Here is a 27602-nt window from a genome sequence, read left to right as displayed (position 1 = left end):
CCCAGACTTGTAACAATCTAATAGCAGCAAAACATTTTAGAGTGTACCGCGTACGTGTGGAAGCTACGGACACCAGCACTCCGTCATACAGTTTCACTCAGCAGGGAGGAAACCAGAACGAGTTTACTTTCAACTCTGTCTTTGGAGAAATCTACACAAACAAGCGATTTGACCTTGACGTCACACCCGGGATACAAAGCGAGTTCAGCATTGAAGTGAGAGTAACTGACTCATCTCTGCCCAACGAACAATTTGTGACGAGGAACTTCAGAATCCAGGTGCAAGACATTAACGATAACAGTCCCATTTTCAGTCCTAAAGTCTACAGTGCGACAATCAGTGAGGATCGGTCTCCGAGTGATGCAATTGTTTTCAACAACGGAGAAGTTACAGCTGGTTCGTACATTGCACTATCGATTGATTAGCTATTGGATGTATATTAATTTACTGAGTGCCCGAATTATCAGGGTCTTCATAATTTATCTCCCGAAAAGTTAGAGATAGATGGTGCTTTAGAGTGGAACATTTAAGTTGCCCTTATCAATCATGCCCACAGATTCAAATGACTTCTAAATGGTTTGAGGTCGCATTTTATACATTTCATTTGTGCTTTAATTTATGATTGATGTGTCTTACTTGCCCTCATCAAAAGTTATAGCAGTTAGCTCCGAAAACCCAGGCTGTATGAAAAACGTTTGTGAATGGGTCTCACTCTGACTCATGTTTTGAAAAAATTTTAGTGCGAGCCGAAGATGCCGATATAACAAGTCCCAACAACGAAATCTATTACGTGATTGAAGACGTGGTGCCTTTTGTGGTCAATCAAGTGACAGGAGAAGTGTTCGCAAGTGGTGTCGATTACGAACAGACAGTTGGTGGCGTTTTGAACCCCTTCACTATAGCAGCTAGGGACAAAGGAACAGGTGGCGAAGTGAATGAAGATGTAGCTACTGTCATCATCACTGTCTTAAATGTCAATGACGAGGCTCCAATCTTCTCAGTAAGACTCCTGAGACTTTTCATGCTCGCTAGGAACGTAGAAGTACGAGTAAAAGTTGTATGATTTAATACTTTTGAGAAAATTGTGTCCTTCCATTGTTAATATTTTTCATTTCCTAAATTGCCTTCACGGAATTTTCATGTCATCTCCCGGGCTTATCACCCAGAGTATTTCAGTACTGAACCTGAGTATCTCCATATTATCTTGTAAAACCAGTACTGAAACAGCTTATTTACATCAAAAATGTTGGTCATTATGCCCAGAAAAAAAAACAGAACAGCTATTCAGACTGTTCAGAAGAATTTCAGTGTAAAATTAGCAGTTTAAAAATTTCGAAAATGTTTTAATATGCTGAGCATGTCAGAAAAGCATGCAAAATGCATGCATTTTGCTGTAACGACACGTTACCAGTTAAAACATTTACATACATACTACATACTGTGTGCATACTGCTTCTTTCACTGGTACTGGATATTTCGGGATCCGTCTGGGGCGCGTTCGGGGTGCGTTTGCATAATTGTATAACCAGAGCAGGTATATTCTCGACCTTCCGGGTCACTTAACAGGTGTATTTACGATGTCTCGGGTCACTTTACAGGTGTATTTACGATGTCCCGGGTCACTGGCAGCTGCTTTTTTCTATACACATTTTTATGTTTACATCTGATTAGAACTCTAGGGCTTGCACATCAGCAGGTTAGTAGCCCATGATATTTGAACGTTCAGAAAATCAAAAATCTGAATAAAAGTTGTTCATTTCAAGCGAGCTTTTCAAATTGAAAATTCCCACGTACGGATTGTGAAATTATATAAAAGGACATGGAAAAGGAAAAACACGTTTAAAAATCGGTTCTTGCTATAAACATTCCAATTTCATTGGGAGCTTAAAACTTGGTCAGCCTGAGTTTGTTGACAGTTGTGGTCGATCAATATTTTTCGCCGACGCAAGCAAAAGCAGTACGGTTAACAATATGGCATTAGTTTAAATAACTCTCAAACGTAAATTGTCAAAAAAACTTCATATTGCATTTTATTCAAAAATAATGTTGGTTCTGCTCTGTCCGTCACTTTTATTACCTGGCAAATAAATTGAATTTTCCAAGAATCAGTCGTTTTTACATTACCTAAAAAATTGGAGTTGAAAATCGGGTCAGTTAATTCTGGTTTGCTATTCATGCTAGTTTTATGAGAATTAACATTTCTTAGACAAGGAGCCTCTGTAATATGCCTTTGCACATAATTTTCGTACTATCAAAGCTGTATTCAATCTTCGTAGTTAATATTGCAGCATGGATCTAAAACAGACGGCTGAAAATGGTTTTAATGCAATTGACTTCTTCCATCCTCCCACTGAAAACTTCTTTGTGTAATGCAAGATGTCGGCGATGTTCACTTTAGAGGAAATAATTAATAATTAAGTAAAGAGTTTTTTTTGAAAGTTGTTGTTTGTCAATAATGATGAACTAGAAATTAACTATTTGATATTTGCTAGACTGTAGGCATTTTTGGAGCAATGCAAAGGAAACAGTTCTTTTCTCTTTACTCAGAAAAGTGAAGGAAAAGTATTAGCAAAAGTTTTAATACTCGCAATTTATGTTTTTGTTTCTCGGGAACTGCGATAACAATGTCCATAAGCAAGACATTTTCCATAATTACCTGGTTACGATAATAAAAACTTTAAGTATGATTTTGATGAAAGAATAATCAGACGAATCTTAGCAAAATTTTGCCTTTTCTAACTCGGCGAAGTTAGTAATCAGTTTATAACCATGAGAGTATCTCATTGTGCTGTATCAATTTTAAAATTAAAATTTTTGAAAGAAAAAAGTTTTAATTTTTGTAGTCTTTTTTGACAACCTGAAAAATTTGAAAAATTTGACAACCTGAAATCCTATTGTGATTTGATGCAATATTCGAATAAGGCGTCAAACATTTGGGGATATGTTATTCAGACTTTTGTTTTGCTTGTACCGTGTAATGATATGATGACTACCGAAATTTTGCTCTATAAACGTAATTTTAAAAGGGCATTTAAAAGGTAAAATTGGCCCACGGCCTTTAAGCTAGTCGATGTTTGACGAAAACTGATTAGAAACGCTGACACGAAATTGAACAAATGCGGGCTCCTCAAAAAAAATTTATTGGCTTTTCAACAGAAGATACGAATTCAAAAATCAAATGTGGATATCAAATAAATTATAAACTCTCAAAAAGGTCATTTGATTGGATTTTTATTCTAGGCAGAACAGCAGGACGGAAGTTGCCTGTACGAATTCACAGTCAGTCAGACGATCAGCGAAAATTTCCAGATCGGATCAGTGAGCGCCTATGACCCGGATGGAAACAGCATCACGTACAAGATTGTGGCTAACCCATCGCCGCCATTTGCATTCCAGGATGAAAAAAGAGGTACACTGAGTGAAGATATTCAGCCGCCTGATTATCAATGTGACAGATAAGTTATTAGGCGATGGTTTCAATCTCCAAAAAAAAAAACAATTTTTTCCTGTCATCTAAAACTGACTCATCAAAACTTGTCATCGAGAACTGGTTTCGGAAATAAAGGAGTGCGATGATCACATACGTGCAAATTCTTTAAATTGACTCATCTAGGGAATAAAGAGATTAGACTGAATCTCTATAACTGATTTACTACTATAAAATCATTTCTGGCAATAACTTTCGACAACAAGAAACGAGCATTTTAATCCATCCAGAAAACGAATCGTTGCTATTTTTAGCTATCTTGATTCACCTCAGTATTTTGATCGGTGAACAGACAAAACAGTCCCAGACAAAACAGTCCGGAATAGCAAAATATTCCCAGACGAAATAGTCCCAACTAAACAGAGATTAATATATGCACATCAATTAACAAAGAAACTCCTTAAGTTTATTCATATGACTGTAAGTCATTAAACTAATATTAAGCAGATTACAATATAGTTTTTTCCAAAAATATATATTTTGAAACAAGTTTTTGGTTTAATCTTAATTCATATCAATTAAAAACAATGCATTCAGATGCTTACTCATAGATTATGTTTGTTAATTGTTTGTAGATTATGTTTACAATTGTTTTGATATTTATTCGGGACTGTTTTGTCTGCTTTTCTTGGACTGTTTTGTATGCTTTTTTTGGACTGTTTTGTCCGCTTTCCTTGGACTGCTGTGTCTGCTTTTCTTGGACTACTTTGTCTGGGACTGTTTTGTCTGTGAATATTTTGCAATTTGGGACTGTTTTGTCTGGGAATGTTTTGTCCGGACACGATTTTAATCATTTTTTTCGGCACGATTTTGATCATTTTTTTCGGATACCAAAATAACGACGACATCATCAAACGTCCCAGACAAACATGGCCATCATCATGGTCATCATTCAATCATGGTAAAATCAATCCAATCATAAAGAAATCGAAATCGCTCAAAAACTTCCAAAGGTGAACAGACAAAACAGTCCCAGACAAAACAGTCCCGGACAAAACAGTCCCAAATAGCAAAATATTCCCAGACAAAACAGTCCCAGACAAAATAGTCCCAAGAAACCAGACAAAACAGTCCCAGACAAAATAGTCCCAAGGCCATTATTATAGCTCTCACACGTATGATTTAACAAGCGGATAATTTAATCCCATGTTCGGTTGTGATAGTTTCATATCAAGTCCCACGGGCCGCTGAGGCATGGCCATGGCCATTAAGTATGTTAAAACATACGGGTAATAGCGACTGCTAATTTGTTGTCGGATTATTGAACGAACATTTCAAAGTACATTGGGTATAATGGCATTAGGTACATTTTATTTGGGACTATTTTGTCTGGGACTGTTTTGTCTGGTTTCTTGGGACTATTTTGTCTGGGACTGTTTTGTCTGGGAATATTTTGCAATTTGGGACTGTTTTGTCTGGGACTGTTTTGTCTGGGACTGTTTTGTCCGGACACGCTTCCAAAAATGATGAAATATGCTGCAAGTTTTTGTTGAAATTGCACCATAAATTGCAGAAAATTGATTTTGAAAAATTGACCGCCGGACAAATAAGGGTAAACCTATCCAGAATTCTGATAACAAATTCTTACAGCGCGAAGGCACAAATATATACAAATGGGCCTACAGAAGTGTTTAAATGGGATCAAAAACGTCAAAGTTTTTTCGGAATGTTTCGCGAGTGGAAATTGATAAAAATTGATCTCATGACTCCGAATATTGTAACAATGCTCGAAAATTATTCAAGGTACCAAAAGAGCTCAAAATCTAGAGATATAGCGTTTGATGAAAAATAACTAAGAAGTTATTCAATTGTGTTAAGCAAAAATTTTCATCGAACCAGGATATGGAGAATATAATTCAAGTGAAGTAGATTAATTGAACAGATACGTCATAAACTGGTGAAAATTTGAACAATATTTTTGTTGCCAATTACTGGACAACAAAATAAGTTGAAAATTGCAATTTCCATAATAAAATCCGAAAATTTCTGTTTTATAGTTAATCTCTCAGAAAGTGAAATCCTCACTAAATTTTCCAATTTTTAAGTTACAATCAGTAATCCGTCGACACATTAGTTGTAAAATGTTAAAGAACGCAAGTATTCGGCGTCTTATAAATTTTACAAAGTTTACAAATCTTGCAAAGTTTACAAATTTCTTGTTTTCAAATTTGAACGGTGAAGATATTAGCGGTGTACCTCTTACCAAACTGAATAGTTTTTGCTTGCGTTGGGGTAAGCGGATGGGATGGTGTTTGTGAGTTGGAGGTTTCTTTTGGTTTAGATGTTGATGTTTCATAGCTCGTGAATTATTGTGAATTTCAATGTCTAAAGACAGGAAATATGGATTTAGGAAAACTACTAAATGTTACTAAATTAACATAAAAGACGCATGTGTTTCTGCATCATCAGATAAAATTTAAGTTTAAGGAGTTTTTTGTTTAGGTATCCTTGTGCGAAATGGCGATACGAACAGTGAAGGTGAATTCGAGCTAACCAATGAAGTGTACGTGTTTGAGGTCAGTACTAACGAAAAGCTAGTAGTTTCAGCAGGCTTTTTGCATTCAAGTTGTTTTTCAAAAAAACATTACATTAATGAGCAATATGTGTTAGTTTGCGGCTTGACAGCTTTGCTGCTCCAAAATTAATCTATCATCTTTCCAACAGTTTTATCAGTTGAGAAAGAAACTAAGTTTTGTCAGATCAACATGTGTCAGTCAATAGAAAGCTTGTTTCTAGCAGCGAAAATACACTATGGTACCGAAAAGCTACGTACACCTGACGATTTTTTAAAAAGCAATACAAACGTCAAATTATATGCCATTTTGAGTTCAAATTTATTCTGTAATAACGCGTCAATACACCTTACACATTACACGGTTTGCATAGTTTTCATATATGTTTCTCATGACGTTTCTCACGACTGTTTCTCATTTCCGTCCATTTGATTGTATTGCACCTCAAAACATAAATGATCGTTTGTCTGAACTATTTTTTTGTGTTTTTTTTTCAAGAAATCTCGTTCCATTTCTGCAAAGAACTCGCACAAGTCCTTAGCTGGTGACGCCTCGAGTTTGTTAACTTTTTGATATCGTTTGTATCCATGCTGTTTACTAGATCGTGATTTTAAGCTGAGTTGCCTTGGATTTTGTCCATGAAAAGTGAACATTTCAAATGGCAACAGCGTGACAAACAGTAAAAGAATAAAGCGGTTTAACATTCCTTTCTGTGTAAGCGGGTGGAATTAGAATTAAATCTCGTTTAAGACTTCAAGATTTCACGCATTTCTTCACGATTTAGCGCAAAGCAAATGTTTTGAGCAAAAGTAACGCTTAAAGAGCACAAATTGTGCTGTACGTAGATTTTTGGTACCATAGTGTATACGAGAACATTTGGTTTTGTGAAGTATAGCTTCCGACAATTTTTCTGTCAACGCAGCTATAACATGTTAGCGACTTCCCAATTAGTGATTAATTGTAAATATATGCATTGGGCGCATCTAGCTTCGCTCAACCCCTATACTTACAACTATTCTCTCAATTCACTTCCAAATGGAAAAGTGGGCAGAAGTGACATCTTTTACCTATTTTTAATAGCCGCCTCAGCTTCTCAGCCGGCTATTATAGCGCTCCTAATTTTTTTTACAATTTAAAGAATTTGAATTGTATTGTGGCGCTGTCTTTTTTACGACTCGAAGAGGAGTATTGGTTTTCTTAAGGTTTTTGTACTAATTGTTCAGGCGGCGTTTTGACCTAATAGTGAAAGTGGGTAAAATTGCCATGTGAACTAACTTCTTCTGAGCGAGAAAAGTTTTTTGTTCTTGAGCTGCGTTCAGTGAATGGCTTTTTGACTTTGAAAAGAGTTTTTGTGAGCTTGGAGCGTATAGATGACAGTTCTTAGCCGTGTTTCCGTCCATTTGACCCAAGTATTTAAAATTGTAGCTTGGTTTTTTGTAGAAGTAAAATTTGATCGATTCTGCCGCATGAATGTGCAACCATCTGAAATTGATACCACAATGTTTCTGAGAGCTTAATAATGCGTTTCAAGTGCAAAATTGGCACTTATTTCTCAATTTTTTTTAATCATTTTTTGTTTTTTCGTTAATTTCTTCATTTCTAGCTCTTTGAGTGGTCTTTTTAAACCAAACGTCTTTTTAATAATTCCTGAAATGGTTGACTTTTTTGGACGTGAGGTGTTTCTGTTTTATAAAATTGTACACATACTAATCCGATTTTGGAGGTTTTTGTCAACGTTTTCTAAGTTTTTGGTTGTACTTTGGGTCTATTTTCCGTAAAAAGTCTTTGGATGCAGCATCGGTGTTTTTGGGTTCGTTTTGTTGCTAATTGAAGTGTTTTTGGCGATAACTTTTTGAAAACTTTGAAAACATTTTTTTGACATTGTTTTACTATTTCGCTTTTGAGCGGTTTTCAGTTCTTGTTGAGACAGGCGGATGGCTATGTAATGTTCTGCAAATTCGATTGCTTAATAACGAAAAACCGTGTTTGTTTTATCTCATTTTTTTAGTTTTGATTTTTAATTAGAGTTCCCAATTGTTTTTTTATTTTTCTTAAATTGCTAAATTTATTTTTTATATCTTTTTCACAATATGTATTCTTCAATATCTAACTTGTTTCGTTTTCTGACATTCTCCTTAGCATATATTTTTATTCTTCCTGCCTTAAATAAAGTAAGAATAATTGATTTGAACTAATACTTTTGGTCTTTTTCCTTTGATTTTTTAAAAAAAATTTTGTTTGCAATTGGTTTTAACATAATAGGGCCCTGAGGTTTTGCTAGTTTCTCTTTTACGAATTTTGGAACAACACTCTCTTTCTGCAAATACTTTTAGTGTTTGTTTTTGGTAACATCAGAATTGTTGCTTTTGAATATTGTTCTGTCTTTTGAGTCTTTCTCTTGATTAATTTCTGTTTGATTAATTTTTTGGTTCTAGTTTGGTTTTATCGCGTTCATTGTGATTTAAACTGGGTATTGTCAAAGCGACAAAGTTTATATAGTTACCGTTTAATTACTGGTTTTTGTATTGTAAAATAGTGTTTTGATTGAAAGAACTTACGGAAATTGATAAATTTTGTAACAATTGTTGGCCATTTCTTGCGGTACTCAAATTTTTCTTCCAAAATCAATTGCTGGGAGCCTAACATGGCTTGACTATTGCTGCTCACTTACTGTAACGGTTTCGATTGCGTACAAAAGGTTTGGCTGGTTTTTATATTTGGCAGTAATGTAGATTTTAGTTCAGTTGGTTTATGGGCTATCTTCATTTCTTGACTTTTTTGTTTTTATCGGTAACTTTAGTTGGAAGCAGTTCATTTAAAAGCTAATTCTTTCACGAAGACAACTCTTCGAGTCGTTTTTGGAATAGTTCTGGCTATGTTCTTAAGGTTTTTGTTTACCGCAAGTACTATTTAATCAGGCGGCGTTGGAGGGTATAGAAGAGTTTTTAGCCGTGTTTTCATCCATTTGGCCGCAATTTTTTAAAATTTTATTTGGGTTTTTTGTAAGGTAAAAATTGATTGATGGTTGAATATACAACTGATTGATTGATTGATGGTTGAATCTGCAATCGATACCACAATGTTTATGAGAGCTTAATAATTCGTTTCAAGCAGAGAATGGGCCCATTTTTAAAATTCTTGTCAGTTTTTTTTTGCTTTTTTTTTATCAATTTAGTGATTTTAAAACAAATTATTAAATATGTCAACAGTTTTTCGATAAATCTTGAATTGGATGACTCTATTTGACTTGAGCTGCTTTTTTTGTGAAATTGTAGATATACTAATCCGATTTTGGCGGTTTTTGTCAACTTTCTCTAAGTTTTTTGTTTTTTGTTTTACTTTGTGTTTATTTACTATATAAAGTTTTTCGATGCACTATCGTTGTTTTTAGTTTTGATTTGTTTCGATTTGAAATGGTTTTGGCGATAACTCTAAAATTCAATCGCAATTTACCATATTTTGATTTTTTTCAAATTGTTCAATTTTTTCGCAAGTGAGCTGTTTTTACTTCTGAGACAGGAAGATTGTTATGTAATGTTTTTAAACCTGGATTGCTTGATAACGAATAATTAATGATTTTTACCTCATTTTTTAAATTTGTTTTTTAATTTGAGCTTCTTATTTCGTTTTTTGAGTTTTCAGAAATTGCGAATCAGATTTTTTAATCTTCACAATGTATGTATTCTTCACATTATAGCACGTTTTTTTCTAACTTTCTCCTAATAACTATAGGTTTTTTCGCCCCGCATCGAAAATTTTCAATTTTACTAAATTGAAATTTTTCGATTTGAACTAATAATTTTTCTCTTTTTCCGTTGATTTTCTTAGTTTTTTTTGTTTGCTATTCATTTTATTTAACATAATATGGCAATGAGGCTTTGCTAGCTTTGCTTTTACAAATTTTGAACAGGACTCAGTTTCTGTGAGTGTTCTGGGCTTGGTTTTGTTCACATACGAGTTCTTGCTTTCGATTATTTTTCTGTCTCTGGTCTTTTTCATGGTTAATGTCAATTTGATTAATTTTTTGGTCATTGTTTAGTTTTACGATATTCATTATGTTTTAAAGAGACAACTATTGTTTATAGTTAAAGCGACAAAGTTTATTTAGTTACCAATTGATCACTGTTTTAATATTGTAATAAGTGTTTCAATTGAGAGAACTTACGGAAATTGCTAAATTTTGTAACAATTTTTGACCATTTTGTGCTCTATTAAAAATAAAATTTTAGGAGCAAAACTTGGCTCGAGTTTTGCTGCTCGCATGCATTAATTCTTTCAATTGCGTACAAAATTTTGGCTTGTTTAATATCAATGTAATTTAATAGTTTAGCTGATTTGGTTTATGGGCTACTTCAAATTTTTACTGATTTTTTTTGTTTTTAGTAGGCACTTTAGTACGAACCGGTTGATTCAAAAGGTAATACTTCCACGAAGACAACTCTTCGAGTTGTTTCCTGAATTCTTCCGGTTGTTTTTTTAAGAACCGTTTACATATTTTCATGATTTTTGAAGTCAAATTGGACTAGTGATTTTGTTCACACCGAATCAGGAAGTGGAGCGAAAAAGGGAGTGGTTTTAGGGTGATATTTTTTAACGCTAATTTCAGAGTAGAATGAGAAAAACGGTGTTTGAACAAAAAGCGAGTGGCTTTAGGGTGATATTTTTTAACGCTAATTTCAAAGTAGAATGAGAAAAACGGTGTTTGAACAAAAATTCGCTTTCTCGCTAGTGATTTTTTGTTCACATGCGACATTTTCGCTTTGATTTTTAATGTTTTTTCGATTTTTTCTACTCGGGATTTTAGATGCCAGTAGTATAGTAAGTTGCCTAGTGCTTGTAGGGGGGGGGGGGTCTGGACCCCCCCTACAAGAAATTTTACCTCTGAAAAAGTGAAATCTTGTAATTTTTCAGAGTGTAAGGCAAATTACTATACTTTTCAGCTATTTCATTTCATTTTGAAGGTTCATGTAAATTGAAACTTGGGAATTGGGTTTTGGTGGTTTTGATTTCATGTTTTGTGCGCGATTGAGGGTAAAACTTTAAATTGGGATTTTATTTAGTTTGGAGAGCGGGGAAATGTTTGGACTTGTCAAAGATTTGTTTACGGCGTGGAATTTACGAGGAATGGAATCAAAGGGAATTAAATTTGTGGAAATTTAATTTAATGGTTAGACAAAATCAAATCTGAATGTTTTTAGGGGCTTTGAAATTATATTGCGGTAGTGAAGGAAAATGTTCAAATTACGATTAAAGACAAATTGTGTCGGTGAATGGAAGACTTCAAGGGGGCTATTTGGGGACAGAATTAACTTGTCTGAGTCAGTGTGGTATGGAATATTTTGTTATGGAATGTCTGGAACTATTCCTATTTGCCTACAGTAAAGAAATGAGGGTTTGAAACTTGAAGTTTGGAAGTTATAAATATTCAATCTCCATTTTAAAGTCTCTACTTAAAGCGCTACGAGCTCAATCTATACAATTTGCCGAATGCTTCAGTGAAATGCATATTTGCAAAATTTGTGACATTTATTTTGACAAAAATCAAGAAAAAAACGCCCATTTTTCCCATCATCACCCTGATATATACATAAAATTTTGTACTTTATGTTGCAAATCTGTTTTTTTCCTCCCAGAACTGAAAGCCCATTTAAAACACAAGTCATACCTCCAGCCCAACCCTTTATACGACTATCGTTCTCTTGTAACTGGTAAAGTTCCCGATCAAACTTGTCCCTTTTGTAAGGAGGTCTTTTATTATAAACTTGAATTGTAAGAGCACCATTTAAAAAACAAGTGCTTGGGTGACAAGGTGCGAAGCCTCTTCAGGATGAAAACGGGACAGAGATTCTAAAGTACGTTTCCTTTTTTAACTTTTGAATTGAAAAAAAACAGTTTTTTAACACTTTACTTTGCATATTTTTAACTTCCCTTTCTTTTAAAGATGTACTAATTAAACTATACAAAGCAGCAGTATTATTTAAACTGAGTCAGAATCATAAATAACAATACGTTGGCGTTTAGTAGAAATAACTGGGGAGTCTCTATTACTTTGAACTTCTTCCTCCTCAATTATTTGTGGTCGACTAGTGCTGGGTAAATTTTTTTTGCTCTCCTCTCTTCTTTTGATTTTCTTTTTTCTCTGTTTGATTACTGAAAAAGGCGTGTAATCGTCGCTGGTAGAGGGACTGGTGTCAGCTCTATCGCTTTCTTCAGCTTCTGTCAAAATAAAGGGGTTATGGGGAGTCTCATGGTCAGACTCATCGCTCATTTCAGAGAGGTTAGTTAAGTCAACAACGTCTTCAAGTTCCTCTTTTGAATAAGTGCGCTGATTGAAACCGGGATCAGGGGTTCCCCATCCAGACGCTTCCCCACCCTCGGGTAAATTGAAGACGTTAATATCTTCTTCTGATTCGATTCCCCAATCGGGCTCATCACATATTTTCTTTGAAATGTACTCATCTCGAAGAGAGAAATGTCCAAAAGGCAATGTTGTTTTCCGGTCAGCATTTATGTATCTCTTATCGTCGTACGCACTCAAGGCAATTTTGTTCGCACATACAGTTTCTAGTTGATGTTTTGTCGAAGCAATCTTTACATTTTCGGGTCTGACAAGTTCACCGGTTTCGAGGGTTTTTTTGAACAGCTCATGGTGGAGTTTTGACTGGGCAAATTTCTTGGTGCCCTTAGCAGACATTTTTTCGAAACCGCCCGCAATTAAAGAATAAAGTTTTGGTTTGAGTGCGCAGAACTCTTCAATTGGTGCTCCAGCTAATTCATCTTTAAACTTTAACACCACTTTTTCATTAGACCGATCATATAGGGGGTGGTTTTTTGGGAGATTAGAGAGATCAAAGTGTGCTATTAGGTTTGGGTTATTTGATAGATCATCGTAAAAGTTACCCGTTTGTACTTTGTAGATAAAACTGTCCGTGTCAGAGTATAAAAGATGGCATGAAGTTTCTTTTTTCATCACATTATAATGGAAGTCCATCATGAAAAGTTTGGACAGTTCCAAAATGCATGCGCCCACTATGGTAGGCTTGTTCCCCATTATGTTCTGTTTCTTTTTGGTAATGAGCGATAGACTTTCGTCAATAACTTTTATAGTCCTAATGACACCTTCAGATGTAGCCTTTAAAAGTTCGTCTTCAGTGCGGACAAAAGTTACAGTAACTCGGTTCCTTAAACTTTCACAAAGTTTACCAAATGTCGAATTCGTCATTAGCTTGAAGAAATCCTGGTCAAGTTTTGATGTTGCTTCTTGTCGCCTTTGGGTATTTAATTCAACATATTTTGATAACCACTTTGATTGTTGGAACTTGATAGCTTTATGAATCTTTGTTACAATAATTCCTTGTTCAACAAAGAATTTCAGGTTTCTGAAATGGGTAACGTAATGAGACTTTGGATGGAATGTTTGTCTGAGTTTCTTTGTTTTTTTTTGTTGCTGAAACCTTCAGTGCGTTTTTCATTTGGGTCTGGTACTCACTGAGCTCCAACGGGTCAATTGGTTGTTTGTCAGAAATGATTGGGAAATCCGAATGCTTCTCATGAATCGCATCCGGATATTTCAGGTCCACTTCAACAACAAACCCAATCTCTCCATTATCGTCCGTTTGGAGAATTTCCTCAAGAGTTATTTCGGTTACCAACTCGAACGCTTTCTCAGGCAGTGGATAGTTGAACATAACCCCGCCATAAAGATTATTTGCATCGATATAAATGATCGATGCCAGTTCTTTTGACTCATCATAGTTGGGCAGTGAAGGACTGTTAGCCCTTTCTAGCCTTGAGCTGAATACTGATGCCACCCCACCACGGATCATTCTTTCAGTCATATCAAGCAGCTCGCGGTCAGTCAAAAGCTCAAGTTGTGGTTGGCACACTAAGACATGCGCTGCCTGAGAGATTTGAGGCGGTGTAAAATTGCGCGCAGTCAAGCGAGTATGTTTTATAGCACACAGACCTCAACTCCTCAAACCAACATGCCAGTTGCAGAACGTCTCCAGTGAGGTACAGCTCTAGAAATTGCTTTAGGTTCTCACAATTGAATTCTCTGAAAACTTTTTTCAGCTGATCAAGTTCCGCATACGTTATGTCGATGCTGTTATCCTTCAGGCTGTTTTTCCAGTGTCGTATACCAGGAAGTTCGAGGTCCTTTAGTTTGTCAAAACTATCTACATAAGAGTAGGGAAAGTTTACCTTGTGTTTTAGCAGCTCACGTTGTTCATGACTATATCCACGATAAAAGTTATCCAAGATTGTGAATTTGTCATGGTGCAGAGTCTGTACTAATTTACTCTGGCTGCTGGGCATGAACTTGAAACTGTCAATGAATCGTAAGTACTCATAGATAGCAATCTCGTCTCGTTTTTGCCTTCTAGTCTCAATGTATACGCCATAGTTCAAAGCAATGAACTTTTCATCGTTCGTGGGTATCACTTCAATCTTTACATTTGCTGTTGCGGAGTGCAGGGTTTTAACAATGTGATGAAGATCATAGTTCATCATATTATGAGCAATAACTGGCGTATAATCAAGTGTTCTGCGCTTCAAGTTACACTCATTGTGAGCATAACCCAGAAATTGTCCCCGAAAGTGGCAATGATCCAGAACTTTTTCATCATCAGTTTCAAAGGGAACATCGCAAATTCAACAACATGTATGAAATGTTTTTGAAGGTGGTTTTGCAATGAAGATGGGATACTTCCTCTTCTGATGATGAAAGAATTTTGCTAGCTTCTCGATCTTGGACAAAAATCTCTCGATGCAGTCAGGACCTGTATAGATGTCAAAGTGTATGGGTTCAGGGTTTCCTCGCTCTATGACCATTAAGCAATAACTGCATGGTAGATGTTTCTCTAAAGTATGAGTACTGGAGACATTTGGATGATTTTTCACTGTTGCTACTGGAACTATCAATGATTCAAGGTCCAAGTATATCACAAAGGGTGAAAACCACCTCGCAGCAAAATTTTTGAATGTCACTTTGTTTTTCGTTAAACTAGGCATAGTTATTTGTAGCGAATCTTGTTCGAGATATTTTTGCTGATGTGTGTTGAAGTATTCAATGGAAGAACAAATATGGAAACAGTTTCGACACAGATAACTTCTTTCACGATATTCTTTTCCACTAATTTTTGAGATGAGTTTGTGTAAGTTTAATATCAAAACATAATGGTAAGTTTCTCCATTGCTGAGTAGAAGTAAGTCAAGAAGGAACGGATAATTTTTTCCAGCGGAGAGTCTCAAAGGCAGCAGTTGTTTTGACTCATACCTAAAAACAATTTTTTTGGAGAGCTTTAGTTAGTGAACACGGTTTTTATTTTTTTACATCAATTAATTTCATTAGCTGGTTCTTTTTTTAAGAAAGTTTTTTGTGTGGATTTTTGGATAACTATTGCAAAGAAGTGGGGTTACCTGAAAACGTTGACCTGAACTTCGTTTAAATCCTCGAACTTCGAAATATCCAACAGGCTCATCGGCATATCAAATTCACCAATCGGTTGCTTTGCTGAAGGGTTCTCGCTGCTATATGTCAAAATATTTGTCCTGGGTCTGAAGCAGGGTCTAGGTGGTTCCAACTTCTCTTTCAAGTAGACAAGATGATACCCAGCAGTGAAACAGTACAGAAAGCACATGTCATCATTTGCGTTGTGTATGTTCAGGAGATTGGAGTCTCTCCTCAATGGATGGTTATCCGGAAAAGGTATGAAGCTGCTCCCCCTCACTGGAATATAACGCACCAGTTTGACCGTGATTTTGTCAATTGTCCGCAGCTGCCATCCGCTTCCGTAGCTTGAAAAAGAAACCAGCTTCGAAACTATGTTGTCCACTAGTTCCTCAAAAACGGTATCAGTTATACCAGAGTAGTATACCGTTGTTGTATTCGTGTTGAAGTAGACGCTGACTTTTTCTGGTTCTTCTTCAGGTTTTTGAAGGCTCATCTGAACCATCAGTTGCATTTTTGAGGGTACTGATTGTTGTGTTTTCTGATGATTTCTTCAATCTCGTTTCGTTTTCTGAACAAATATTCCATGATGTCTAGATCGTTATTGGTAGGATGAAGTTCATAGTAGTTGATGCCCCCTTGATTGAGCTGACAACTGGCGTTGCGGGGCTCGATTCAACTGGATCCATTTCGTAGACTGGAAGACCATGTTCGTTGTTTATGTGACGGGCAAAGTCAAACTTTGACTGAAAGCCCATACGACATGCATAACACACTTTCAGAATAGGTTGGTGATGAGAAACCTGTGAATGTTTGCGTAGGGAGGGCAAACTTTTCACTTGTTCTGAACAACTGAAACAGCTGAACGTGGGCACGTTTGGATGAATGTCATGCTTCCTCAGCAAATGCTTGTTCAATGCTCGTCTATCAGACAACTGAGCCGGACAGTTTGTGCATTGCAGAGGCATTCTGACAGAATTGATTGTATTTTGGGATTATGTTGTTTTTTAAAGCTAATTGATCAAGATTGTAAGAAATGGTAATTAAACTAGAAACTGCTTTATAAAAGTTGAAGTAATGATAGAAAATTGTTTTAAAAAAGTTGGTTTGAATTTGATAAAGAAAATGTTTAGAGAAAGGTTGTTTCAGAAGCACTAGGAATTGTCAAAGATCCAATGTATTCAAGACTCGTAGTTTGAGTTTTATTTTGCAAGAATTTGATAAGTATTTTGAGAAAGTGTTCGCACACACGTTCAGAGACAGTCAACGGAGCAAAGTGAATGTTAGAGAAATACAAATTTACATGCTGCTCCCAGTAACGCCTAAACAGATCAAATGTCAAACATTATCTTCCGTTGAAAGGTCAATAATAGTGAAATTACTAATACATTAGCTCAAAATTGTACCAGTGAATTTCGTTTTGTTGCATTTCGGTATCAAACATTGAAATCAGATTCTTATATAGCTTATCTGGTTCAGTTATAAGTATGGGTTGGCTCAAAACATGATAAACTTGAGCAATTTTATAGTTTAGTTTCCGTAAGCATTTAACCAAAGTTGAATTTCTGCATGTTTTATTGAATATTCAACCTATGTATAATTAGCAAACATTTTGAACACTCCTATTGATCAAGTATACAATTGAAATTGTGCCTGACCTCTCCAACGCCCACTTTGCAATGAACAATTTGTTTATTTCCCAGATTTGTTAATGTTTTATATCCCAAATATTGAATAAAACTCTGCGCTACTTGACAAGATTATCAAAATTTGTTCAAGTATTAAAGAAGGTGTGATCAAGAACAAAATATGAACCGTATCTTATTAGGGGGGAACCGAAATGGTCAACAAAGTTTCCAAATAAGTTGAAATGTCTTCAATGAATTGTATACAACGAAAAAAAATTTAAAACAATTTTTAGCTGATGATCTGTAATGAAAAAATTCTTAGGAACAAATAATTGCTTCCAATCGACTTCCAACACAATTTCATGAGCGCTCAGAGAAAATTTCCAAAATCCTTAATCAAGTTTTTGAGATTTTACCAAAAATTTGCCAAAAAATTGATTTTTTCATTAAAAAAATCTACAATCAATTGATGGTCTGTTATGAAAAAATTTCTTCTTAGGAACAAGTAATTGCTTCCAATCGACTTCCAACACAATGTCATGAGCGCTAAGAGAAAATTTCCAAAATCGTTAATCAAGTTTTTGAGATTTTACCAAAAATTTGCCAAAAAAATTGATTTTTACATAAAAAATCTACAATCAGCCGATGGTCTGTTATGAAAAAATTTTTTCTTAGGAACAAATAATTGCTTCCAATCGACTTCCAACACAATGTCATGAGCGCTCAGAGAAAATTTCCAAAATCGTTAATCAAGTTTTTGAGATTTTACCTTAAATATGCAAAAAATTGACTTTTTTTCACAAAAAAAATGTTCGAAAATACTAAATTTTCCCCAAAAACTATTATAATTTTAGTTGGTCTGTAGTGAGTTATTTTTTTGAAATCAAAGTGTATTAGTAGAGGGCTTTAAGCGAGGATTAATTGGTGTTTCAAAAATGGAATAACTTACATATTTTCTGTTGTTTTTGATATTTTTTTTCCAAAATAATGAAAATTTATTGTTGTTCATTCTTCTTTCTTCAAAATTTTTTATATTAAAATGGTTTGTTTGAACCTCGCTCACAGTCAGCCGATTGACTCTAGTTATAATCAATTCTACTTTATTCCATAACCTGTACGTTTAAATTTTCGTTTGTTTTGAAGATTTAAGGATTTCTTGCATTCAGCCAAATTTGGTTAAAACTCTGTTGTTATAAAAACCAAAAACAAGAAATTTAAATTTATCTGAGATCAAGTAAATCAGCTTTTGGGAAACTTCAACACAACACACATTAGATTTGAAAACTACTGAACCTTTTAGTTTCAATATATTGACAAATTCTTTATGAAATACTTCCAATATTAAAAACAATTACCCGCTCACATGTGGAATTATTGCTTTTCACTTTGTATAAAAATCAAATTTTTTTGACCCACAAAATCCAGTAGTGCATACAGTGTTAAACATAACTTTCTAATGTTTTTGCCAAAGAGTAGGAGATAACTGTGTTAACTGAAATTGTTCCAGTTTTAAGAAAGTTTTCTGTTAGTCTGAGTTTTCAAACAGCTCTCTCACACTGGTCGATGATTTTCTTTTCTTTGGAGCATTGATGGTCTCCGGGTTCTCTGTGTTCACCGGTGTAATTTCAATAGTGCTGATTGTATCCTGATTTTCTTGGTTGTGCTGAGTTCTTATTGGAGTTTCAAAGTTAGTACCTGACAGGTTGCTCCAGAGACCACTGAAATTTTTTTGAGAGCTGCTAATGCAACTTTTCATATTTTCAAAGAGAGATGGGCTGGTTGCTGGGGATACAGCTGGACTCGGATCAATCGCTGGAGTAACTGCTGGTGTTGGTGCTGAGGGCGACTCAGATGATCGGGGTAGCCCCCATAAGTCAGCAAGATCATCGCAAGCTTGGGTAACACCTAGTTGGTTCTCAAAGAATGGAACTGTATCACAGTCGTATTTGTACAAAATTTTCTTGACCGGAGCAGGTAAATTAACTATATCGTAAGCCACAAGAGGATCCTCCAGTTTCGAGGGAGGAATAATACCACCTGACGTGATGTACGATCCTTCGATCGAATCTGATGACGGTTTATCAGGAAGTTGAGATAGAAAGTTTAGAAAGATTTTTGGAATCATGCAATGTTGTTGGGTATTCCAAACATCCTTCTCATTGAGTTTCTTCTGTTGTATGAGGACAGTAAAATTTTCGTAAAAAGTTTGACACGCAATTGTCCGTTCCCAGGAGCCTTCGCTTTCGCACAGAATATAATAAGACAATTCTAGATATTTCAGTTTTGGTGAATTTTGTATTTTTGGGAAAATCAGAAATTGAAACAAACAGTTCCAAGAATTCAAGAAATAAATGGAGCAGTTGGTTTGCTGTTATTCAATCGCAAGTAAAAATGTGAATGAATGGGTTACCAGAATTCGGTTCACAACTTAAAGAGTTGGAAGTTTGTACTCATGTGATTAACTTAGTAGGTAAACTGGAGAAGCATAAAACTACAGAAGTTTTATTTGTCTTAGTCGTAGTGGTCTTGGCATGGGTTTTATGACTGATAATAAAGTAAACACATGAAATTATTTTAGTTAGAGCTATTAAATAAGAGTTTTGCTCCATGGTTTACTGTTCAAAACCTAAGGTTACAAGTGTCTTTCTTTAAACATTAGCGCTGAATGGTGAAATGAACATACATGTAATCCGTCTGACCCTGTTTTATGACCTTAAGTGGACTGCTCTACGTACAATGTGTGTGAAAGAGCACATGTGGTTCTAAAACGCTAATCAGTACCATGAAACAATTATTCTCCTTAATATTCGCTCTTTACAAAACTCTTATCAGTTGAACCTTTCTATTTTTAGCACCATGTAAAAATTGTGAGTTTTACTTTCACCAGGGGAGACATTATACACTATTTCTTGAAGAAAAACAGTTGAACAAATTTCAAATTTCAACAAAAACAGAATGCCATTTACAGCTGAAAAAGACGCCGAGTTTGGAGACGCTCATTTTGACGTTTCTAAGAATGAAAAACGCTTGATTCGAGTCACGCTCAAAACATATGAAAGAACAGGAACTCATATCTTTCTAAAGTTATTCAACAAGGGTGAACATGACTATGAACTTCAACAAAGAATAACCCTTACTTTGGAAGAGTTTGAAAAGTTGTCAAAGAAAACTCCAAAAATTCTCAGGCAGTGGATAGTTGAACATAACCCCGCCATAAAGATTATTTGCATCGATATAAATGATCGATGCCAGTTCTTTTGACTCATCATAGTTGGGCAGTGAAGGACTGTTAGCCCTTTCTAGCCTTGAGCTGAATACTGATGCCACCCCACCACGGATCATTCTTTCAGTCATATCAAGCAGCTCGCGGTCAGTCAAAAGCTCAAGTTGTGGTTGGCACACTAAGACATGCGCTGCCTGAGAGATTTGAGGCGGTGTAAAATTGCGCGCAGTCAAGCGAGTATGTTTTATAGCACACAGACCTCAACTCCTCAAACCAACATGCCAGTTGCAGAACGTCTCCAGTGAGGTACAGCTCTAGAAATTGCTTTAGGTTCTCACAATTGAATTCTCTGAAAACTTTTTTCAGCTGATCAAGTTCCGCATACGTTATGTCGATGCTGTTATCCTTCAGGCTGTTTTTCCAGTGTCGTATACCAGGAAGTTCGAGGTCCTTTAGTTTGTCAAAACTATCTACATAAGAGTAGGGAAAGTTTACCTTGTGTTTTAGCAGCTCACGTTGTTCATGACTATATCCACGATAAAAGTTATCCAAGATTGTGAATTTGTCATGGTGCAGAGTCTGTACTAATTTACTCTGGCTGCTGGGCATGAACTTGAAACTGTCAATGAATCGTAAGTACTCATAGATAGCAATCTCGTCTCGTTTTTGCCTTCTAGTCTCAATGTATACGCCATAGTTCAAAGCAATGAACTTTTCATCGTTCGTGGGTATCACTTCAATCTTTACATTTGCTGTTGCGGAGTGCAGGGTTTTAACAATGTGATGAAGATCATAGTTCATCATATTATGAGCAATAACTGGCGTATAATCAAGTGTTCTGCGCTTCAAGTTACACTCATTGTGAGCATAACCCAGAAATTGTCCCCGAAAGTGGCAATGATCCAGAACTTTTTCATCATCAGTTTCAAAGGGAACATCGCAAATTCAACAACATGTATGAAATGTTTTTGAAGGTGGTTTTGCAATGAAGATGGGATACTTCCTCTTCTGATGATGAAAGAATTTTGCTAGCTTCTCGATCTTGGACAAAAATCTCTCGATGCAGTCAGGACCTGTATAGATGTCAAAGTGTATGGGTTCAGGGTTTCCTCGCTCTATGACCATTAAGCAATAACTGCATGGTAGATGTTTCTCTAAAGTATGAGTACTGGAGACATTTGGATGATTTTTCACTGTTGCTACTGGAACTATCAATGATTCAAGGTCCAAGTATATCACAAAGGGTGAAAACCACCTCGCAGCAAAATTTTTGAATGTCACTTTGTTTTTCGTTAAACTAGGCATAGTTATTTGTAGCGAATCTTGTTCGAGACATTTTTGCTGATGTGTGTTGAAGTATTCAATGGAAGAACAAATGTGGAAACAGTTTCGACACAGATAACTTCTTTCACGATATTCTTTTCCACTAATTTTTGAGATGAGTTTGTGTAAGTTTAATATCAAAACATAATGGTAAGTTTCTCCATTGCTGAGTAGAAGTAAGTCAAGAAGGAACGGATAATTTTTTCCAGCGGAGAGTCTCAAAGGCAGCAGTTGTTTTGACTCATACCTAAAAACAATTTTTTTGGAGAGCTTTAGTTAGTGAACACGGTTTTTATTTTTTTACATCAATTAATTTCATTAGCTGGTTCTTTTTTTAAGAAAGTTTTTTGTGTGGATTTTTGGATAACTATTGCAAAGAAGTGGGGTTACCTGAAAACGTTGACCTGAACTTCGTTTAAATCCTCGAACTTCGAAATATCCAACAGGCTCATCGGCATATCAAATTCACCAATCGGTTGCTTTGCTGAAGGGTTCTCGCTGCTATATGTCAAAATATTTGTCCTGGGTCTGAAGCAGGGTCTAGGTGGTTCCAACTTCTCTTTCAAGTAGACAAGATGATACCCAGCAGTGAAACAGTACAGAAAGCACATGTCATCATTTGCGTTGTGTATGTTCAGGAGATTGGAGTCTCTCCTCAATGGATGGTTATCCGGAAAAGGTATGAAGCTGCTCCCCCTCACTGGAATATAACGCACCAGTTTGACCGTGATTTTGTCAATTGTCCGCAGCTGCCATCCGCTTCCGTAGCTTGAAAAAGAAACCAGCTTCGAAACTATGTTGTCCACTAGTTCCTCAAAAACGGTATCAGTTATACCAGAGTAGTATACCGTTGTTGTATTCGTGTTGAAGTAGACGCTGACTTTTTCTGGTTCTTCTTCAGGTTTTTGAAGGCTCATCTGAACCATCAGTTGCATTTTTGAGGGTACTGATTGTTGTGTTTTCTGATGATTTCTTCAATCTCGTTTCGTTTTCTGAACAAATATTCCATGATGTCTAGATCGTTATTGGTAGGATGAAGTTCATAGTAGTTGATGCCCCCTTGATTGAGCTGACAACTGGCGTTGCGGGGCTCGATTCAACTGGATCCATTTCGTAGACTGGAAGACCATGTTCGTTGTTTATGTGACGGGCAAAGTCAAACTTTGACTGAAAGCCCATACGACATGCATAACACACTTTCAGAATAGGTTGGTGATGAGAAACCTGTGAATGTTTGCGTAGGGAGGGCAAACTTTTCACTTGTTCTGAACAACTGAAACAGCTGAACGTGGGCACGTTTGGATGAATGTCATGCTTCCTCAGCAAATGCTTGTTCAATGCTCGTCTATCAGACAACTGAGCCGGACAGTTTGTGCATTGCAGAGGCATTCTGACAGAATTGATTGTATTTTGGGATTATGTTGTTTTTTAAAGCTAATTGATCAAGATTGTAAGAAATGGTAATTAAACTAGAAACTGCTTTATAAAAGTTGAAGTAATGATAGAAAATTGTTTTAAAAAAGTTGGTTTGAATTTGATAAAGAAAATGTTTAGAGAAAGGTTGTTTCAGAAGCACTAGGAATTGTCAAAGATCCAATGTATTCAAGACTCGTAGTTTGAGTTTTATTTTGCAAGAATTTGATAAGTATTTTGAGAAAGTGTTCGCACACACGTTCAGAGACAGTCAACGGAGCAAAGTGAATGTTAGAGAAATACAAATTTACATGCTGCTCCCAGTAACGCCTAAACAGATCAAATGTCAAACATTATCTTCCGTTGAAAGGTCAATAATAGTGAAATTACTAATACATTAGCTCAAAATTGTACCAGTGAATTTCGTTTTGTTGCATTTCGGTATCAAACATTGAAATCAGATTCTTATATAGCTTATCTGGTTCAGTTATAAGTATGGGTTGGCTCAAAACATGATAAACTTGAGCAATTTTATAGTTTAGTTTCCGTAAGCATTTAACCAAAGTTGAATTTCTGCATGTTTTATTGAATATTCAACCTATGTATAATTAGCAAACATTTTGAACACTCCTATTGATCAAGTATACAATTGAAATTGTGCCTGACCTCTCCAACGCCCACTTTGCAATGAACAATTTGTTTATTTCCCAGATTTGTTAATGTTTTATATCCCAAATATTGAATAAAACTCTGCGCTACTTGACAAGATTATCAAAATTTGTTCAAGTATTAAAGAAGGTGTGATCAAGAACAAAATATGAACCGTATCTTATTAGGGGGGAACCGAAATGGTCAACAAAGTTTCCAAATAAGTTGAAATGTCTTCAATGAATTGTATACAACGAAAAAAAATTTAAAACAATTTTTAGCTGATGATCTGTAATGAAAAAATTCTTAGGAACAAATAATTGCTTCCAATCGACTTCCAACACAATTTCATGAGCGCTCAGAGAAAATTTCCATAATCCTTAATCAAGTTTTTGAGATTTTACCAAAAATTTGCCAAAAAATTGATTTTTTCATTAAAAAAATCTACAATCAATTGATGGTCTGTTATGAAAAAATTTCTTCTTAGGAACAAGTAATTGCTTCCAATCGACTTCCAACACAATGTCATGAGCGCTAAGAGAAAATTTCCAAAATCGTTAATCAAGTTTTTGAGATTTTACCAAAAATTTGCCAAAAAAATTGATTTTTACATAAAAAATCTACAATCAGCCGATGGTCTGTTATGAAAAAATTTTTTCTTAGGAACAAATAATTGCTTCCAATCGACTTCCAACACAATGTCATGAGCGCTCAGAGAAAATTTCCAAAATCGTTAATCAAGTTTTTGAGATTTTACCTTAAATATGCAAAAAATTGACTTTTTTTCACAAAAAAAATGTTCGAAAATACTAAATTTTCCCCAAAAACTATTATAATTTTAGTTGGTCTGTAGTGAGTTATTTTTTTGAAATCAAAGTGTATTAGTAGAGGGCTTTAAGCGAGGATTAATTGGTGTTTCAAAAATGGAATAACTTACATATTTTCTGTTGTTTTTGATATTTTTTTTCCAAAATAATGAAAATTTATTGTTGTTCATTCTTCTTTCTTCAAAATTTTTTATATTAAAATGGTTTGTTTGAACCTCGCTCACAGTCAGCCGATTGACTCTAGTTATAATCAATTCTACTTTATTCCATAACCTGTACGTTTAAATTTTCGTTTGTTTTGAAGATTTAAGGATTTCTTGCATTCAGCCAAATTTGGTTAAAACTCTGTTGTTATAAAAACCAAAAACAAGAAATTTAAATTTATCTGAGATCAAGTAAATCAGCTTTTGGGAAACTTCAACACAACACACATTAGATTTGAAAACTACTGAACCTTTTAGTTTCAATATATTGACAAATTCTTTATGAAATACTTCCAATATTAAAAACAATTACCCGCTCACATGTGGAATTATTGCTTTTCACTTTGTATAAAAATCAAATTTTTTTGACCCACAAAATCCAGTAGTGCATACAGTGTTAAACATAACTTTCTAATGTTTTTGCCAAAGAGTAGGAGATAACTGTGTTAACTGAAATTGTTCCAGTTTTAAGAAAGTTTTCTGTTAGTCTGAGTTTTCAAACAGCTCTCTCACACTGGTCGATGATTTTCTTTTCTTTGGAGCATTGATGGTCTCCGGGTTCTCTGTGTTCACCGGTGTAATTTCAATAGTGCTGATTGTATCCTGATTTTCTTGGTTGTGCTGAGTTTTTATTGGAGTTTCAAAGTTAGTACCTGACAGGTTGCTCCAGAGACCACTGAAATTTTTTTGAGAGCTGCTAATGCAACTTTTCATATTTTCAAAGAGAGATGGGCTGGTTGCTGGGGATACAGCTGGACTCGGATCAATCGCTGGAGTAACTGCTGGTGTTGGTGCTGAGGGCGACTCAGATGATCGGGGTAGCCCCCATAAGTCAGCAAGATCATCGCAAGCTTGGGTAACACCTAGTTGGTTCTCAAAGAATGGAACTGTATCACAGTCGTATTTGTACAAAATTTTCTTGACCGGAGCAGGTAAATTAACTATATCGTAAGCCACAAGAGGATCCTCCAGTTTCGAGGGAGGAATAATACCACCTGACGTGATGTACGATCCTTCGATCGAATCTGATGACGGTTTATCAGGAAGTTGAGATAGAAAGTTTAGAAAGATTTTTGGAATCATGCAATGTTGTTGGGTATTCCAAACATCCTTCTCATTGAGTTTCTTCTGTTGTATGAGGACAGTAAAATTTTCGTAAAAAGTTTGACACGCAATTGTCCGTTCCCAGGAGCCTTCGCTTTCGCACAGAATATAATAAGACAATTCTAGATATTTCAGTTTTGGTGAATTTTGTATTTTTGGGAAAATCAGAAATTGAAACAAACAGTTCCAAGAATTCAAGAAATAAATGGAGCAGTTGGTTTGCTGTTATTCAATCGCAAGTAAAAATGTGAATGAATGGGTTACCAGAATTCGGTTCACAACTTAAAGAGTTGGAAGTTTGTACTCATGTGATTAACTTAGTAGGTAAACTGGAGAAGCATAAAACTACAGAAGTTTTATTTGTCTTAGTCGTAGTGGTCTTGGCATGGGTTTTATGACTGATAATAAAGTAAACACATGAAATTATTTTAGTTAGAGCTATTAAATAAGAGTTTTGCTCCATGGTTTACTGTTCAAAACCTAAGGTTACAAGTGTCTTTCTTTAAACATTAGCGCTGAATGGTGAAATGAACATACATGTAATCCGTCTGACCCTGTTTTATGACCTTAAGTGGACTGCTCTACGTACAATGTGTGTGAAAGAGCACATGTGGTTCTAAAACGCTAATCAGTACCATGAAACAATTATTCTCCTTAATATTCGCTCTTTACAAAACTCTTATCAGTTGAACCTTTCTATTTTTAGCACCATGTAAAAATTGTGAGTTTTACTTTCACCAGGGGAGACATTATACACTATTTCTTGAAGAAAAACAGTTGAACAAATTTCAAATTTCAACAAAAACAGAATGCCATTTACAGCTGAAAAAGACGCCGAGTTTGGAGACGCTCATTTTGACGTTTCTAAGAATGAAAAACGCTTGATTCGAGTCACGCTCAAAACATATGAAAGAACAGGAACTCATATCTTTCTAAAGTTATTCAACAAGGGTGAACATGACTATGAACTTCAACAAAGAATAACCCTTACTTTGGAAGAGTTTGAAAAGTTGTCAAAGAAAACTCCAAAAATTCTCAGGCAGTGGATAGTTGAACATAACCCCGCCATAAAGATTATTTGCATCGATATAAATGATCGATGCCAGTTCTTTTGACTCATCATAGTTGGGCAGTGAAGGACTGTTAGCCCTTTCTAGCCTTGAGCTGAATACTGATGCCACCCCACCACGGATCATTCTTTCAGTCATATCAAGCAGCTCGCGGTCAGTCAAAAGCTCAAGTTGTGGTTGGCACACTAAGACATGCGCTGCCTGAGAGATTTGAGGCGGTGTAAAATTGCGCGCAGTCAAGCGAGTATGTTTTATAGCACACAGACCTCAACTCCTCAAACCAACATGCCAGTTGCAGAACGTCTCCAGTGAGGTACAGCTCTAGAAATTGCTTTAGGTTCTCACAATTGAATTCTCTGAAAACTTTTTTCAGCTGATCAAGTTCCGCATACGTTATGTCGATGCTGTTATCCTTCAGGCTGTTTTTCCAGTGTCGTATACCAGGAAGTTCGAGGTCCTTTAGTTTGTCAAAACTATCTACATAAGAGTAGGGAAAGTTTACCTTGTGTTTTAGCAGCTCACGTTGTTCATGACTATATCCACGATAAAAGTTATCCAAGATTGTGAATTTGTCATGGTGCAGAGTCTGTACTAATTTACTCTGGCTGCTGGGCATGAACTTGAAACTGTCAATGAATCGTAAGTACTCATAGATAGCAATCTCGTCTCGTTTTTGCCTTCTAGTCTCAATGTATACGCCATAGTTCAAAGC

At 35.6% G+C, this 27602-nt stretch overlaps 1 protein-coding gene across 3 annotated transcripts in view; it reads left to right on the top strand.

Moving 5' to 3' along the window:
- Positions 1–27602, top strand: part of LOC142337418 (putative neural-cadherin 2) — a 289747-nt gene that overhangs the window by 25128 nt on the left and 237017 nt on the right. For all 3 annotated transcript variants that reach the window (XM_075386622.1, XM_075386621.1, XM_075386623.1), the window contains exons 6-9: positions 41–396; positions 741–1000; positions 3241–3409; positions 5930–6003. In XM_075386622.1, the coding sequence (XP_075242737.1) occupies positions 41–396; positions 741–1000; positions 3241–3409; positions 5930–6003 (859 nt within the window). The remainder of the gene's footprint in view (positions 1–40; positions 397–740; positions 1001–3240; positions 3410–5929; positions 6004–27602) is intronic.

This window comes from Convolutriloba macropyga, chromosome 4 (assembly GCF_964194025.1).
Source record: "Convolutriloba macropyga chromosome 4, txConMacr16.3, whole genome shotgun sequence".
NCBI classification, from domain to species: domain Eukaryota; kingdom Metazoa; phylum Xenacoelomorpha; order Acoela; family Convolutidae; genus Convolutriloba; species Convolutriloba macropyga.
The sequence above is the reverse complement of the archived record's forward strand: the minus strand, read 5'-3'. Positions and strand labels throughout refer to the sequence as shown.